The sequence below is a fragment of the Podarcis cretensis genome (assembly GCF_951804945.1).
Source record: "Podarcis cretensis genome assembly, chromosome: 1".
NCBI lineage: Eukaryota > Metazoa > Chordata > Lepidosauria > Squamata > Lacertidae > Podarcis > Podarcis cretensis.
Window position 1 is genome coordinate 120750468 of NC_137170.1, and position 18668 is coordinate 120769135.

Sequence of the window (18668 nt, forward strand, 5' to 3'; positions counted from 1 at the left end):
TACGATCCAGTGCCAAATATTATAATCTTCACAGGAGCACCAAAGATTAAGGTCCTTCCTGCACCACCAGCCCTGAAATTTTGGAAGCAGTTTCCAACAAAAGCGCCAATGAAGTTATATTTGATAAAAGTATGGCTACCAAGTTCTACTAGTGTCTTTTCCTTTTCAAAATATTCCCATCAGCAGTGTTAAAGGCTATTTGGTATTTGGAAATACAGTGGTACCTCGGGTTAAGTACTTAATTCGTTCTGGAGGTCCGTTCTTAACCTGAAACTGTTCTTAACCTGAAGCACTGCTTTAGCTAATGGGACTTCCTCCTGTGGCTGCGCCGCCGGAGCCCGATTTCTGTTCTTATCCTGAAGCACTATTTCAGGGTTAGTGGAGCGTGTAACCTGAAGCGTATGTGTCAGGGGCTCAGGAGCAGAGGCACAGGGAAGAGAGGAGATGGAGAGTGAAGGGGAAGAATCCGAGGGGAGCGTAGGAGAAGAGGACAGTGGACCGAGGGATTCCATGAGCCTCTCCAGCGAATCGGAAGATTCACAGAAGGGGGCGCCAGTGGCCAGGGGTAGGGGGTTCCCAAGGGGAATGCCCCAGGAGCAAGGGGGCAGCAGGGACTCCCAGAGCAGTAGCTGGAAATCAGGACCAGCTTCCCCACCAGAGCAGAGTGGGGGGGAAGTGTCCCAAGGATCGGGGCCAGTGCATTCCCCACCAGGGAGAGAAGGCAGGGCTGACCACGCCTCCATCAGAAAGTCGGACAACGGAGGAGAGGTCAGATCCGGCCAGTGTCCCGGAAGAGGGAAGCAGTGACCGAAGTACTGTAACGGTTAGGAGAAAGGTCACTGGGCTGGCGCGAGAGGCAAGTTCAAATGTACAGGAGCGCGGGACAGCAGAGAATGAGGATTGGGAACCGGGTCCTAAAGCCCGCCGGAGGGAGGGGGAGGAGCTAAGCGACTCAGCGTCGGAAGAGTCCAGAAAGGGCAATGCCCCAGCGGGCAGGAGGACCCAGAGGAGGAGAGAGCAGCGTAAAAGGTGGAGCAGGGCTAGGATCTTAAACTGGTGTCATAGGGGAGGAGACTCAGACGGGACTTCGCTGATCTAGGGTTTAAGACGTAGGGCTGCACGCTGTGGCTTTGAAATGGAAACTGAACTTCAATAAAGACTTTTGTACATTACTACAGCCTAGCGTTGGTCCTCTGTGAGCTGGGACCTAGAGGCAGCTCTGACAGTATGTAACCTGAAGCGTATGTAACCCGAGGTACCAGTGTACATTAGCTTGAAAAGTAGGCATAAACAAAAGGAGGCTGCCTCAGTTATACTACTGCACTAAAAATGTTTATGTCGCAGCCAGATCGCCCTCACACCCAAGGAGTCAAGGAATCACATCCAAGGAATCACGTTGTCAAGGAGGACAGCACCGAGGTCCTCAATAAATTTGCTGCAGACTTTGCTATGGAAGCCACTTCTAAAGCCGATGTTCACGTGGAACCCCACAAGAAGTAGCTCCACGTCACACTGGCCTATCACTTCCAAGCCAGCCCCTTGCCGATGCTCGAGAAGTTAGCTCAGAGCATAGATGTCAAGCTGGGCTGCGACTGGATGACTGCAATATTCTCCTAGGATCTTAGATTTGCCAATCATGAGACCCTCCAGGTGATCTACCCATACACCCCGCAGAACGATGATGAGCTGGAGCTTGTCCCAAGGGACTTCATGTCTCCTGTAGAGCAGGTCACCACCAGCAAAGGCTGGATTTATGGCTCTTCACTTGTGACAGGGTGCTATGGACTGCTGCCCAAGAATTACATCATCAAAGCAGATGAGTGTGGCACGTGGGTGTTCTATGGGTCATATGCCATTCTAAATGCTAATTCATCCCTCTCCCTCCTGATGTTCACTGACGGAGTGGTGGATCGAAGACTGCAGGAGGACCAGCATCAGGGGAACCAGGGGATACTGGGCCCCTCACAATCTTCTGCCAGAGTATGCAGCCCTTAAGGATCACCAACCCACCTGGGCCACAGAAGAAGCGCCTTTTCGTTTGCTGACAAGGCAAAAGGATGGATGTTGTGTTTGGGAAATACTGGCTCTCAGTGTTTGATGCCGAAGGAAGGTACATGTGGACAAAATATTTATTTTGTACTGGTTAGGAAGCTGCCCTATTCCAAGAGAAGAACTGAAAAAGTATCATATCTATGCAGGGTAGGCTTTTTATCTAATCTTTTGCAATGTTGCAATGCCCCCTTGTGGCAGAGTTATCGTCTCCTTTTTATATGCCTACAGATAGCTTAAAAGAAACCATTAAAAGTTTTAGCAACTTAAAAGGAAAATTACTAGAAGTACTTTGAAAGTACTCTCCTTTAAGCATTATGGCATCTGTAGTATTAACTACAAATATATGTTCAGTTTAGGAAGATATTCCTGTTTCTACTTGCTAAATCCGCAGATAGTTTAAGACATCCTGCTTGAACACTTTTTTAAAGGGTACTTTAAGAAATAACAGAAACGTTGGCTTGAATCTTGAATTCCCACAAGCAGAACTCCACTCATGGGATACTCCCATAAGAGGAAGGAAAGAGGCAATTTCCTCCAATTTCACCCAGCAGAATTGTTCTGCCAGGCCAGGAGACCCTCCGGAACATCATGGGAAGTGTCATGGGAGGGTACTGGGCAAAGGGAGAAATGGACAAAAAAAAAGCCACCGTCACCATTCTTCCAGAGGAAGCCTCTCTGGGGAACCCTGCACCCAATCCATACATTACATTTTTTATATTTTAGAAATATAGTGTGAATAAATTAAACAAATCCAGCTTTGGATGCCTTCATATTACTTTCATATCTCAGATACTTTAGCATTTAGTTTTATAGGACAATTTTAAAGCTCTGGGATTATGCTCCAAATATTGTAACAATAAATGATCAAATTATACTTATCTGCGTATGGCCATATTTAAAATCAGATATAAGCAATAAGTTACGAGAAGCATCACAAGAAAAGCTGTGGCAATAATGAACATACAACAGATACATGCATATGTGAGTAACAACTTTCATGCTAATACAAGTACCACTAAGGTGGTGGTGAGAGATATTCATGATAAATTTTCTTTATAACTCTTACCCATAGGAGCATCTGGCGTTAAACCCATGCTCTGAAGCAAGGCTTCAGCTTCCCGTCTCTTCTTTTCAAGGTCAGACTCATCTTGTACAGGAAGAGCTTCTTTCTTCTGATCAGTCTATATTTTTTTAAAAAAATAACAACTTATGTGACAGTGCATACTTTCACATACCACTTGTTTTATGTGCAAGGAAAAGGTTTTAAAAGAAAAATTACTTCATTTCATAGAAATGGGATTCAGGTAATATTAATTGCATCTATATTTCACTGATAAAGTCAGTGAGGAAGAATTGTGCCAGCTCTAGCCATTTCTTGGTCACAACACAGAGCAAGGCAAATGTGGATAGGGGTAGGAACTTAAGCTTATTACTGTAGCAAGTTCCCGAAGACCAACAAATGGCCTAAGGGTCTACCCTAAAATCAGTCAATGGCAGGAGGATATAGCTCAATGAAAATATCAACCAAGTCTGTGGCAGGTGTGAAAAAATATGATTTCCATGTTAATGAGTAAATATAAAACTGCCAATATTTTTAAAAAATCCACCCCCACTCTGTGATTTCTGGATGTTGTTTGTTTCTTTTTTAATGCCAAATCTACAAGAAAAAGCTCATCTAAATGGTCTCAATCCTAATCGCCAGCTATGGCATTTAACATTAGTGAATACTTTAAAGATATTGATGTTAGCCTTTGCATTCCAGAGATTTATGCAAATTCAAAGATCCGTGATATTATATATTTATCAAAAAGCGAGTTGTATCAAACAGAACCATTCGAAAACAGCCAGCTACTTTTCTGTAACCATAGTCTTGCATTGTACTGAGAAAAAATTAGCTTCTAATTGACATATCTGGATTGTTCAATCACATAGTGCTCTGAGATATCTGACAACTGTACAGTTCAACTACACAGAAGTTACATTCAAGATTGTTGGTTCATCAAAGCTTAACTTCAGCATGTCTTAAATGCTTTGCTGAAATAGAGCCAAGATTCATACCAGCTGCTTGTCAAAAACCTACACATCATCTCTGCCAATTGTGCACTTAAGGCAGTGTTTGTACCAACTTCCAATTTCCCAGTATATGAAGACTGCAAAGTAACTGGCTAAAGATCAAGAAAGTACTAAAATGGCACTGCATTCTTATTTTTATTTAATACATATATAAGGCATCTTTTCTCCAAGGGCCTCAAACTGGCATATGTCACTCCCTCCTTTTTAAAAAACCCTGTGAGGCAAGTTCGGCTGAGAGATAATAAATGGCTCAACGTCAGCCAGGTGAAATGTATAGCTGTTCAGGAGTTTAAATCTTAGTCTTCTCGGTTCTAATCCAAAATTCTAACCATAACACACTAATTTTATTTAGAACTTTTTGCGAAACATAAAAATGTCAACTTAAGATTAAACCAGAATGATTTAAGGTGATTTTAGATACTGTCCTCGTCTTTGGGTCTTAACAAAATGTTTCCACTTTGAACTGTTTTCCTGTGCTTGTACACCAAAATTCCAAAAATAGTACAACACTGATTAGAATGGTTTAAATATGGATTTTTTAATTCCAAAAATAGTACAACACTGATTAGAATGGTTTAAATATGCATATTTTTTTTAATTTTTCCAGTATTGCTAAATCATTACCATAGGGTCCAATTACACCACACACACCCAATATTGGCATGCCAGAGGAATACCAAAAATAAGAGTATCATAGAATTGTAGAGTTGGCAGGGACTGCAAGGATCATCTACTGTAATGCAAGAATCTTTTACCCAACATGGGCCTCAAACCCACAACCCTGATATTAAGTGTCTCAGGCTCAACTGACTGAGCCATCCCAGAGAAGAATGCTGGACAGTTTTTTCTTTCTTTTTACGATCTTAATACTTCAGAATGCATATGCTGTTGCACAAGCATACCACAGCATTAAAATGCCTCGAAGAATAAATGAACTGCCTTTGGTAATGCCGCTAGAGAAAAACCTTCCCTTACAGGAAGAGGAGCCATGCCAGGTAGTGTTCTCATAACCTGCTGCTACTGGAGCAGTCTATGAACAGGACAGAAGTAAGACTATGCTTGGAGTACAAAGCCAAGCTTCATGATAACAGTACAGATGCAGATAGCTTCTACCTCACCCAACGTGCCACATAGCTGTCATCTTTCATCCACTACAGATATAGTCATCAGATAACATACATTTTAATGAATATCCAGTTAAAAGAATGAAGCTATTTTCAATTATTTTTTTAGCATGTAACACACATGCTTGGATCACACAAATGCTAAACCACAATTTAGCATTATATGTATGTGCTTCTGTGAGCTTAAACAAAACCTTGGCCTCCTCACATGTAGGGAGGAGTGAAGCAGGTGAATAAAGCTCCTTTGTTTATTTATCTCAATATATTAAGCTGGGATACAATCATCTCACAGATGTAATTTGAAAAGTTCTTACTTCCTTTTTCTTTCGCTCTTCCTCTTTTCTCTTCTTCTCCTCTCTGATTTGGGCCAAGCGTTGTTTTTTACGCTCCAGCTCAGCCTTCAGCTCACTTTTATCAGACATGATTAGAATCCTGTCAACAAAATAAAGATTACATGAAGAATTTTATATATATAAATGCAAGGCCCTTATGCAAATCTATCATAAATAAATTCCCTAGAATAAATGTATGCTCATATGAAAAACCTTAACCTCTCTTGGAAGACATATATTATGTACCAAAAGTAGACTCAATTTTTGCATTCCAAAGACTAGAACAGGGGATGGGAAACCTATGGCCCTCAATACATTGCTGGACTCAAATTTCAGAAATCCTCAGCCAGCATTGCCAATGGTCAGAGATGGTGGGAAGGTTAGCCACCCCTGGTCTAAGCTTTCTGCTAAAAGCGAAATAGAGGGGGTTATAATGCAGTACATCCTTTTCAAACAGGTTGTATTTGTTTGTTTACAACTGAGAAATGCAAACCAAACTCTGCAGATACTCCTATATCCAAAACAATCAAAGGCAGCATAGGAGAGGAAAATTCCAACTGCCTAAGTACAGTTGGCATAAGTACACAAATACAGGGAGCAGGAAGACAGCTAATACCTGCTGGGCAGAATTTTTCCAAATAATAATTTTGAGAGAGATACAGTCCCTGTTCAGTTAAGAAACTCCTAAATTGAATTAAATAAAAGTTGTATGCCACAAGTTAGTGCATGTACACATTAAAATCAGAATTTAATTCTGAAGGGGCAGCAAGTAAAATTAATGTACATTCATTGAATATATCAAACCTCCTGTTTCAAGATGTTTCACAGAGGTACATCTGGCATTCTCATTTCCTGCTGAAAACACCTATTTACCCTGGCCTTTGACAGTTAGTTTGTTTTGTTGATTCTATATTATTCTGGTTTTGATTGGAACACATTTACTCATTTTTTATAACTGTATACTGTATTGCTGTGACATGCCTTACAGAGTACAGTATTAGCAGGAATTGAATGAATGGATGCAAAAGTCACTCTTGTACTCCTGAAAAGTTCTATTATGAATGTTAATACTTTAAACAATTTTGAGGTTAAACTAATCCAGTTAAGTAACCTTTCTTTCTTTTTTCAATGGCAGAGACAAACAATAATGCCACTAGGACTGCTTCTGGTGTGTTTCCATCATTTCATAAAAAGCACAGCAACCTGCCAGGCATTGACTATTCCAGTGCATGCTTACTCAGAAGCAAATTCTCAGAAGCAAATTCTGCTTCCTTGCAAGAAAGGGACCACTCCTACCATAACTCTGCACAGGACCTTGCAAACTAATCCTAGGCTGAATTAAGACATGCCCAAACAATGACACTCAGGCAAGAAATGCTTGAATAACGTTAAAGCAAGGGTGGGAAGCCTGTGCCCCCCTGAAACATACAACTGTAGAGCTGGAAGGGACTAGAGTCATCTAGTCCAACCCCTTGCAACGCAGGAACTTCAACACCCATCAGCCCCTGTCTGCCTGGTCAGCAGTTAAGAGATTATAAGGAGCTGCAGTCTAACAACATCTGGACGGCCACACGTTCTCCAGACACAGGTGCTTCCACGAAGGATTAGAGTCAGGGCTGGCCCACCCATTAGGCAAGGTGAGGCAACCACTCACCCGGGCAGCACATCTTATTGCCAATCTTTCTTCCTGTTTTAAATCATCCTTGATGCCTTCTTCTCTGGCAGGGAAGGAGGCAGCATTCTAGGGTCCTCCTCAGGTGCCAAAATGCCTTGCCCCAGCCCTAATTATAGCCCATTTCCACTGCAAAGCTGTAACTGGCTGAAGTGGGCTCTGACCAAGCTTGTGCCCCTACCTAAAATGTGTTGTCAGCTTTTCAGAGGATCAGCCCTGTTAAGTGGGCAAAAACCTATGAAGAGTAATGGGGGGGGGGCACCTTAAGAGGATTTTATGGCAGAAGCTGAGGCAGGTTCTGGTCTACAGAACCTATTCAGTACAAAGCTGCACCGTCACCCCAAAGTCAGTGACTACGTTGAGACTGCTGTAAACATTAAATCAGCAGTGGGCAGCAAAAGCAACAAAGTACCTCTTGGATCCTACCGGTTCTATTTCTGCAAAAGTGAACAACTCTAGTCTAGTTGGAGTTGGGTACCTGCCCTAATCGATGGAAAGAACATCCATGCTGGTGGGCATAATCTTGGCCTTGGCCTAGAACTGGAGGCTTAAAAGGTGTGGAAAAAGCTGACGCAGGAAATGGGGGCATCAGAAGAATATTATTATTATTACTATTACTACTATTACTCTTATTATTATCTATATACAGTGGTACCTCAGGTTACATACGCTTCAGGTTACATACGCTTCAGGTTACATACGCTTCAGGTTACATACGCTTCAGGTTACAGACTCCGCTAACCCATAAATAGTACCTCAGGTTAAGAACTTTGCTTCAGGATGAGAAGAGAAATTGTGCTCCGGTGGCGCAGCAGCAGCGGGAGGCCCCATTAGCTAAAGTGGTGCTTCAGGTTAAGAACAGTTTCAGGTTAAGAACGGACCTCCAGAACGAATTAAGTACTTAACCCGAGGTACCACTGTACCGCCCTATACCCGCAGGTCTTGGGGTGGTTCACAGGATAAAATCACAAAAACACAAAATACATAATGAAAACTAAATACAACAACCCAGTAACGCCCCCAACACATTTTAAAAGGACACTGAATGTCAATCAACCCAAGATCTGGTGAAAAAGGAACGTTTTTGCCTGGCGCCTAAAAGTTTATAATGAAGGTGCCAGGCGAACCTATTTGGGGAGAGCAATTCCACAGATGAGGAACCACTATGGAAAAGACCCTTTCTCGTGTTGCAACCCTTAGGACCTCTTGTGGATGAGGCACACAAATGAGGCCCTCAGAAGATGATCTCAGGGTCCAGGTGGGTTCATATGGGAAGAGGAGGTTCTTGAGTTATTGCAGTCCTGAGCCGTTGAAGGCGCTATAGGTCAAAACCAGCACTTTGAATTGGGCCCGGAAACTAATTGGTAGCTGACTAATTGCAGTCGGACCAAGACATAGCTGTCAACGTTTCTCTTTTTTAAAAAGAGAAATTCCCTTATTCCAAATAGGATTCCTCACAAGAAAAGGGAAAAGTTGACAGCTATGGACTAAGACCAGTGTGATATGCTCAAACCGTCTTGCCGGTGAGTAAAAGGTAAAGGTAAAGGTAAAGGTACCCCTGCCTGTACGGGCCAGTCTTGACAGACTCTGGGGTTGTGCACCCATCTCACTTAAAAGGCCAGGGGCCAGCGCTGTCCGGAGACACTTCCGGGTCACGTGGCCAGCGTGACATCGCTGCTCTGGCAAGCCAGAGCCGCACACGGAAACGCCGTTTACCTTCCCGCTGGTAAGCGGTCCCTATTTATCTACTTGCACCCGGAGGTGCTTTCGAACTGCTAGGTTGGCAGGCGCTGGGACCGAGCAGCGGGAGCGCACCCCGCCGCAGGGATTCGAACCGCCGACCTTTCGATCGGCAAGTCCTAGGCGCTGAGGCTTTAACCCACAGCGCCACCATTCCAGTATAACAACAATAATAATAATTTCCCCAGCCACTCTGGGCGGCTTCCAATAAAACACTAAAATACAATAACCTATTAAACAATAAAAGCTTCCCTAAACAGGGCTGCCTTTAGATGTCTTCTAAAAGTTTGGTAGTTATTTTTCTCTTTGACATCTGGTGGGAGGGTGTTCCACAGGGCGGGTGCCACTACCGAGAAGGCCCTCTGCCTGGTTCCCTGTAACTTGGCTTCTTGCAGAAAGGGAACCGCCAGAAGGCCCTCAGTGTCCGGGCAGAACAATGGAGGTGGAGACGCTCCTTCAGGTATACTGGACCGAGGCCGTTTAGGGCTTTAAAGGTCAGCACCAACACTTTGAATTGTGCTCGGAAACGTCCTGGGAGGTCTTTCAAGACGGTATGACGTCCGCCCCCTCCCTTCACGGTAAGACACTTTCGCTGCTGCCAACACGGGAAGCAAAAGCGCCCGGAGATACAAGGGAAGCAGACTGAAGGCCAAGCAAGGAAGCGCCGCTCTCAGAGGAAAGCGGCGGCGGCCGCGACAACGCGCGGGCGGGGCAGGGGGAGAGGCGCGGCTCCGGGGCGTCACCCACCCCGCGGCTCCACCCCTCCTCCTCTCCGCGCGCGCGCCCCCCCCCTCGCGCCCTCAACGGTCACAGGCTGACCGTTACTCCTGAGGCCACACGGCTCCGAAGCCGCCCAGGGTCTCTCTCTCTCTCTCTCTCTCCCCGCCCCCCCGCCGCTTGGAGGAAGCGGGTGGGGCTCACCCCGCCGGCGGTCTCGAAGGCCGCGCTGACCTGTCACCGGGGCTTTTCCTCCGCTCAAATTGCCGCCGCCGGCTTTGCTCCGAGATGCTCCTTCACAAAGGGCGGCGGGGAAGGGGCGAGACGGCAGCGGCTTCCAATAAGGAGGTTGAGACCCAAAGCAAAGCCCCGCCGGAGACAGCTCAGCATCACCTGACGAGACGCGCATGCGCCGAAATGAGGCGAGGAGACTGGACGGAGCAGCCGCCGCCGCCGTCCCTTGCGTAGCTTGGGCGTTGGGGAAGGGGGCGCATGCGCGCGGCGAGAAACGCGGGTGACGTACGTACGTAAACCTTCAAACGGGCGGAAGGGCGGTTTGTCTGGGGGCCCAAGACTAAGTTGCTCCACTGTTTTTCTGTGTGGGGTGTTTTTGTTTTTAATGGAGCGAAGGAATCAGCCACTTGCTGACATCTCTCAAATATAGCGTTGGTTAAAGGGAGGATAAGGACTACAATTCCCAGCATGCCATGCGGCCAAGCCTCGTTACCGCCCGCTTGCCTTACTGTCAAGCCTTCAGCCTCTTGTAAAAGGAGGAAGAGCGGTGCATTCTGGGAACTGCCATGTGTTGTCCCGGGGCGAATTGGGAATTGCAGTCCGCTTTCCGCGCTTGGGTTGCGTGAAGGAAGCCGAAAGTGAACCCGTTGCTTGCTCTCCATCTGGTCCGCCGGCTGAAAGTGAGGCGCATCCTTACATTGTGCAGCGCTTGCCAAATGCAATTTACTCAGCGGTTGTTGGTCCTGATAGGGGTTTCTGCTGTTTTTTTTTCATAGCACAGGTTGCCCGAAATCTGATCCGGACGACGTGGCCCACCCACTCGGAAGTAAATCGCACTGAATTCAAGCTGTGTGACTCCCAAGTAACGGGCAACAAAAGAACACAGTAGTTCTGCTGGGCGTGGTCGGTTGCGCTTGCTTTTGGCCCCGAGATCTGATCATAGCTGTCAACTTTTCCCCTTTTCTTGCGAGGAATCCTATTCGGAATAAGGGAATTTCCCTTAAAAAAAGGAAAACGTTGACAGCTATGGATCTGATGCGTGTGTGCCAATTAATGTTGCAGTAAAAGGTAAAGTAAAGGCACCCCTGCCCGTACGGGCCAGTCTTGACAGACTCTGGGGTTGTGCGCCCATCTCACTTAAGAGGCCAGGGGCCAGCGCTGTCCGGAGACACTTCCGGGTCACGTGGCCAGCGTGACATCGCTGCTCTGGCGAGCCAGAGCCGCACACGGAAACGCCGTTTACCTTCCCGCTGGTAAGCGGTCCCTATTTATCTACTTGCACCCGGAGGTGCTTTCAAACTGCTAGGTTAGCAGGCGCTGGGACCGAGCAGCGGGAGCGCACCCCGCCGCAGGGATTCGAACCGCCGACCTTTCGATCGGCAAGTCCTAGGCGCTGAGGCTTTAACCCATAGCGCCACCTGCGTCCCAGTGTTGCAGTAGCATGTGCTTTCTCCTCACCCGACACCCATTCTAAGAAAACAACAACAACAAACAAAAACCACCAGCAGGGTGAGTCGCTGCTGTTCATTTCTGGGAGCCCCTTCTCCATAAGGACAGAAACAGCACTTTGACATTGTCTGCTGTCTCTGCCTTTGGCTGGACGTTTTACAGAAGGTACAAAGGCACTGCCATAACTGCCCATGCTGCAAACTCTTCAATCTTCGGACCCATTTCCTCCTCTGGACACAAGACGTTTGCACTTCTTTGAAGCTGAACGTAGAGCTGGTCTTTCTTCACTCTTGATATAGGGAACTTGTGGCCCCTCAGAAATTGCTCAGACACCCAACATCTGCAGTCATCATGGCCAGTGGTCAGGGAATGATGGGAGTTCGTGTCTAGCAACACCTAGAGGGCCAAATATTGTCTAACCCTAATCCCCTTTTCCAATATGCTTAGTATAAATTATTAGGAACTTGAGCAGGCCAGTTGCCCTTTCCCCCGCAATTGCTCCAGTTTCCTTTCTTTTCGCTTCATTACATTGATTACAGCTTCGTCTTAGGAAAATAATCAAACTTGAATTTTTCTCTTATCTCTCATCAGATGAGAGATTGAACAGTGCATCTGTGTAAACAATAGAGGTTGTTATGTAGTTAGTTATTTTGTACAATTTATAGAATATCTCAGACCTTAAAGAGGCTGCTCCTTCTCATATTGCCAGTATTTATCAGGGAAACATGAGTGAATGGCTAACTATCATTTGTAATGTTCAGAGACAACTCGCATTGCTTAAAAGCAGGTTGACAGCAGGATATATGAAGACATTTTCAGGGCCATTTTATATTTCTGCTGGTTGGAGTTGTGCAACCTGACACCATAATCTCCGTGTCAGTTGTATAGATATCCTCAACTACTGTCACTCTTTCTGACAGCTTTCATAGCTTCACTGACAATGCTCGTCCAAGGAATACAATCAATGCCAGATCTACAAATTTTGCCAAAGGGGGCAAAAGTAAGCACTGTCACCCTGTTTTGTGATGCTAACTGCCCTCCCTCAGGAAGAAAAACTCCGCATTTCTGTCTATCGCTCCATAAATCTGTAGATACAGATTTGTTTTAAGACCATTAAAAACAAGCTGCAGCAGAACTGAAAGAGCAGCAAGACGCCTGGATTCATTTTTTTTAAACTACCGTATTCGAGGGTTTTTTAAACAATCAAGCAGTGTATAATTTTTATGAAATAAACAAATAAATAATTAACATCCATATACTGAGGGACTAGAAACTTAGTAAATGAATATATCTTCTAGTTGGGGTAAATATGTGCATATACAGTATATTCCAGCTAGAAGAACTAAGGTTAACAGCAGCAGCAGCCAAAACCCCTGGAATAGGGCATTCCAAGGAAGGTGTTGGGCAAGTCCCAGATCTGCTGAATCCTGAACTAGTCCCACTGCCAGGGGCAAAACTAGGCTTTATTTCATCTGGGTCAAAGACCTAATTTGACACATACACACACCCAGTGCACATGTGCGTACAGACACAGGCTGGGAGTCTCAATGGCACCCTTCTGGAGCCTTCACCTGGGGCAAAAGACCATGTCTAGCTCCGCCCCCCCCCAGTAGCTACGACTCTACTCCCTGCCATCACATGACAGCATCAGGCCTGATCTGTTGTCAGGGACTGGGCAGAAGAGGAGTGGTGGAGACTACCTCACCAGCCTGACCCTTCCAGAGAAGAAGGAGACAGTTCAGAATTACAACAGGGGTTTGAGGGAGACCACAGCTCAGAGGCAGATGAGGAGAAAAGCTGGGAAATAATGGGAGAGGAGGAGGAAGAAAAAGAAGAAGCACCAGGGGAGCGACAGCTGATGGACTTGGTGTCTTTAGAAAGAAATCCAGACTTCCCCTTTCTCAGAACCTGGCGGGCATTGAAAGTAGGAGAGCAAAGAGCTCAAAGGCAGAGGGCAAGTAGCAGCACCCGTAGCGATGAACAGAAAAGGGCAGTGGGAGGTAGTGAGGAGAGTGACTGAGGGGAGAGACAAAAAAATTCAACAGCTGGATACACTGCATCAAGCTCTGCCTGGTGTTGTGGATGGGAAGCAGCAGAATAAGCAATGAATATCCATGACTGAGGAAACACAGCAATGTTTGGAAGCGAGTGTGTCAAATGTGCACATAGAAAAAAACAGATTTGAACAACCTATTTGCAATATAAGGCCCCTGTCTGGAAGAATTCTTCACACCTACTCACACTTTTCTGAATAGTGCAGAACTGATGTTTTGCTCTCTTTGCAAAGCCAGTGAACAATCTACAGTAGGGACATTCTTCAGTTGTGTGTGTTTTCAAGCACTGGTACCTTCCGCATGTCTTCTGAGTGCACCACTGCGCATTGCTCCGGTTTCTGCTAGTCTGAGTACCAGTCATTGTATTTCAGGGATCCACCAACAAACATTAACTGATAGGCCAGTCTCCTCTTACAAGGTAAAAGTCTTACTTCCCTATTATTGTTATTATTGTTCTAGTCTCTCCTTTTCCTTTTATATTTGTTACACTCTTAATACGCTTCCCCTATTATTCCCTTTGCCTGATACACATTTCCTTCTTTAGTGTCAAAATAAGGTGATGGTGAATCGCGAGTCCCTCCTGAGATGAGTACTCCTGCAATCTAGCAACCTTTGCCACGGAAAACATACACTCGTGAATGGGCAAGCACTTAAGAGCGATTCACCGCCAAACATTATAGAAAATAGACCTACACGGGTTCAAAGAATACAAGACCAAGTTCCCCTTTCCTCGGTTTTGGTCCAGCAAGTATGGGGCTCTAATTTTATTCCTATTATGTGGTTAAGAGGCGAGAAAATGAAAGCTTCCTAAAAGGCCCCCAAACCTCTGCTGTTGCAGTGGTTTCTAAAAGCAAGAATGGAAACACCGAAAAGATCGGCAGAAAAGGAACCATTTAAAGAAACATTGTAGGCTACTGTATATTCTGCCCTTATTCTCTGCCCTTCCCATTAGTTTGCATTTGACAGGGAGAAAGGCAAGGGAACATGTCTGATCGTTCAAAATATAATACAGCCCTGTTTCTAAAGGAAGTGCTGTATTGCTGCTGCTTCATCCACAGTGCATGGGTTGCTGTTCATTTTCAATGAAGAAAATAAGATCTTTGCAAGGGATGAGCTTGTTTAGTTCAGAATTTACAGTTTCTCCTTTCACGATCCGAAAATCAGTTTGATCCTTGTTTCAAGCTCCTGTCTAATAATTCTTAGAGTACTGGGAATCTGGATTGCAATGGAAAATTAAGGAGAGAGGTTCCCACCCAGTCTATTAAGGTGAATGGTTTTAAACCTAGAGATTTCAAGACATCATATTTCCCCATTGTCATATTGGGCTTTCCTTCCCAACCTCAAGGGGATAAAGTAAGCAACAGAAGGCGCAAAGCTGCTGTGTTTTCCAGCATGCAACATACATTTCGCTGGTACGTATGCTCAGAACAGTTAGCATTCTCTTCTTGCTGGCAAATTTTTATCCAGTAAATGCTCCTAACCATAGGTGCCATCTCCACAGGTCACAGTAACTCTTAGTGTTCAATTTCCTGTGGAGTCAATCGGTCCTGTCTGTCAGTCTGCCTTAATACGTGCAGCCTTTATGCTTAGAAGAAGAGTAGTTTGTATTGGTTTTCGCAGGAAAATAACTTCGGCTCAAGTGCTGGCATAAAAGCACAGGTGGCAACAGAGACAAAGGTCCGTTTCGCACAAGGCTTTTGGTTACAGGAAACAGCACCTCTACATGCACAAAGGATGTGGTTCATCTAGGTTCAGTACAGCACAGGAAAAAAATCCTCCAATAATTGGTTGGCGTCTGTCTGTCTTGAGAGACAATGGAGTTCACCTTCAGGGGTGAAGTCAAACTGATGTGTTAGCAGCACCAAAGTGACTCCCTGGGGTGCAAGACTGGGCAGCGTGTATGGCGGTCCGGGGCTGCCCATACAAAAAGACCCCACTCTCAGCCTCGCTCATGTGGTCCAAAGGAAAGGACAGCAATACGTTTGGCACCAGCTTGGCTGCAGGAGTTGCCGGAAGGAGGTGTGCAAGGTGCCATCCAACCATCTTAGGGACTCCACTCTGGGTTTGTCTAGCTTTTTCTTCTCCCAAATATATCCTTTCCAAGTTGACAAGCCCCATCTGCCCCTCACTTCCCTCTACAGCATGTGTAGAAACTGCCTTCTTGATCGTTGGACCCGCCACTGGTTTTGTCCGCTCAGTCTGCCAGAGCCTGTTACCTATATTGCTGTGACTCTCACTTTGCAGTCTGCCAATCTAAATTGCGTATACAAGAAATGCTGTGCGGTACAATCCTAAATATGTCTACTCAGAAGCAGGCTCTGTTGAGTTCAATGGGATTTGCTTCCATGACGCTGCCATGTGAATATCCATTATTTCTTCTAGCTTTCAAAGATTCAAACAAAGCAAACTGCCACAGGTACACACACGTTTGTTACGTTTGGACTAATCTAATGTCATTTACATAGATCTGCCCCGCTATGGAATCTGATGCTTAAAGCAGCCACATGGGATGACTGGTCCTTCCTCTACATAAGAATTTCTTCCTATATACATAAAAATGTAGGGCTGTCACCACACAACCACCACTGGATAATTGGTAGTGCCATGTCGCAATTGTGATGGCCTGGGACTCGGGCTCAGACTCAGAACCAGAGGAGTCTCAGTCCGCACCGGATCCTTTGCCTCAGGCGGCATCTGAACCTAGTCTGGGGCCTGATTCTGAAGAGCCCCAATCTGCACAGGTTCCCCTGCAGCAAGCACCAGCTGAGCCAAGTCAAGGGCCTGAGCCTGCCCTGGCTCCAGATGCAGGGATTACCTTGTTGCCTTCAGCTGGGCTGATAGCACTTACAGCTGCTCCACTACCAGTTGGGTCAGGAGAGGCTGAGGCGGCCTCTGGGTCTAGTAACCCACTGACATCTCCCGAGCTGCAGAGACTAAGGTCTGAGAGAAGGAGAGACCTGAGTACTCGCAGGAGGAGTGCTCGCCTTCGGGGAGACAGGGAGATGAATCACCGGGGGATCAGGACCGGCCTTTACCCCGACAAAGATAAAAGGCTGTCGGACCCGCCCCAGGTTGCGGGAGCAACATTGCTGTTTGCCAGAACCTGCCTGAGACCCTGTGCCTGCTTTGTGTCCTGCCTTGGCCCTGTTGGACTGACTCCTCGCAGAACCCTTGGATTCGGGACCGGATCTGGACCGCGTTGTTCGGGTTACCCCTGGGCCCAGCACAGCAATACTGGATTTGCATGAAGTTAGAATGATGTGATCCACCCATGGGATGCAACTGCTATTTGCTCCCCAGTCTCTAATATGGCAGGGGAGGGCCATACACAAGGCTGTGTAGTGGACAACCATTCATTTTCCTTCTGTCAAGACAATACAGCGTGATGAAAATCCTATCTTTTCCAGATACTAAGTGATCATAAATTATTTGATTGTGAAAATACAGGCTGTTCTTGTAGCACAGAATCTTTGGCCAGAAGGCATCTGTCAGTCTTTCAAGCGACCCTCTCTTTTTCGTCACTGCTAAACGACATTGCAAAACAAAACCTCCTTTTATTAAAAATGCTCAAATTGTGCACGTTTCCCAAAATGGGCATTTATGAAACGTTCGAAGGGACCTTTCATTCAAACCCGTAAAATCTGTTAAAGCAAATTTCATATATTTCCATTAAGGAGACAAATGACTTCTCGTAGGCAAGGATCAAATGCATCAGAGAGCCGGTATGCTGTCTTAATAATGGGAGGTGGGCTGCGGAGGGTGGGAGAAATGATGGAACACTTCCAGTTCAAAGAATTCAGTGCTTTTCATTTATGCTGGAAATAATGTGAATGATGTAACCTTCACCTCCCAGTTGCAAAGTTATCAGGCAAGGCAGACATCACTAGATACATCACATTTCTGACGTGAAAATGACTAGAAGGCTATTTCCTTCTATTTCTTTCCTCCTGAAAATTGTTCAAGATCTTATTGTAATATATTGGGGCGGGGAGCCTGCATAATGTTGCAGGCGACAAAGAACTCGGCTAGAACCTCTCTGAGAGATTATTGCTATTCTGTCTTTGTGCTGATTGAAATCCAGGATGTTTATATCCAAGCCATTACGAGACACTGGCAAATACCTTTCTGCCCCACTGGAAATGTAATCTTTCTATTGAACATTTTACCCTGGTGAATTTCGTCTGCGATAGGAATGGGCAGTTTTGCATTTGAATCAAATAAGGTCACTGCTTTGCATAAATTGATGTGGAATATACTCTGCTTGCCTTTAGATGAAATTGATCCGTTGTTGGGTTGAACAGAATACATGGCAGTAAATATTTGGACATAATTAGGTTCCTTTTAAGTCTTCGTGAATGCAGAGTAACAGTGAGATGCCCAGCGTCTCTAGGTTGGTTTAGGTATAAAACCCAGATAAAGGTAAAGGTACCCCTGCCCGTACGGGCCAGTCTTGACAGACTCTGGGGTTGTGCGCCCATCTCACTTAAGAGGCCAGGGGCCAGCGCTGTCCGGAGACACTTCCGGGTCACGTGGCCAGCGTGACATCGCTGCTCTGGCGAGCCAGAGCTGCACACGGAAACGCCGTTTACCTTCCCGCTGGTAAGCGGTCCCTATTTATCTACTTGCACCTGGAGGTGCTTTCGAACTGCTAGGTTGGCAGGCGCTGGGACCGAGCAGCGGGAGCGCACCCCGCCGCAGGGATTCGAACCGCCGACCTTTCGATTGGCAAGTCCTAGGCGCTGAGGCTTTAACCCACAGCGCCACCTGCGTCCCTATAAAACCCAGATAGTTTCAGTATAATAATGCTTTCAGAAATGGTCCTGTTATCGCTTAATATTAAATCCACATTGTTGAATATACAGTTACAATGGTGTAATCCTTTGTATCTGAAATAAAATCAAGAGTTTTTGCCAGTGGGTACTTCCAAACAACAACGAAAAGACATTTTTTTCTGCTAACACTATAATAGTGCTAACTCTATTCAGCAGTGATTGTGCATGTATTTAGTTTCCATTCAAAGGAAAAGGAAATTCTCTGGAAGAGATGAGAATCTTTCTCTAACCCCCACAGCACACACCTATCGCCTACCATGGTTTTTAAAAAACCCTGCTGTAATTCACGGTTTCTTCCTGCATGGCACCTCAGCAACTGTTTTATGGCTATAGTTGAAAGAGGGAGGGAAAGAAATCCCACTTTCTGCTGCCTATGCACTACTCAGGGT

The 18668-nt window shown here is 45.6% G+C and overlaps 1 protein-coding gene and 1 long non-coding RNA gene across 6 annotated transcripts in view; one reads left to right on the plus strand and one right to left on the minus strand.

Moving 5' to 3' along the window:
• The window catches only part of DYNC1I2 (dynein cytoplasmic 1 intermediate chain 2), a 37809-nt gene extending 27705 nt beyond the window's left edge, over positions 1-10104 (minus strand). For 2 of the 5 annotated variants that reach the window (XM_079978554.1, XM_079978551.1), the window contains exons 1-3: positions 9945-10104; positions 5564-5681; positions 3119-3233 (exon numbers count right to left, since the gene is read on the minus strand). In XM_079978554.1, the coding sequence (XP_079834680.1) occupies positions 3119-3233; positions 5564-5671 (223 nt within the window). In that variant the 5' untranslated portion in view covers positions 5672-5681; positions 9945-10104. Of the gene's footprint in view, positions 1-3118; positions 3234-5563; positions 5682-9914 lie in introns of all 5 variants that reach the window. The other 3 variants (XM_079978555.1, XM_079978553.1, XM_079978552.1) reach the window with 2 other exon arrangements.
• LOC307220645 lies at positions 10086-16199 on the plus strand. The gene is made up of 2 exons (XR_013841017.1): positions 10086-10229; positions 13992-16199. It is a non-coding gene; the product is annotated as an uncharacterized lncRNA (long non-coding RNA).
• The last annotated feature ends 2469 nt before the right edge of the window (positions 16200-18668 follow it).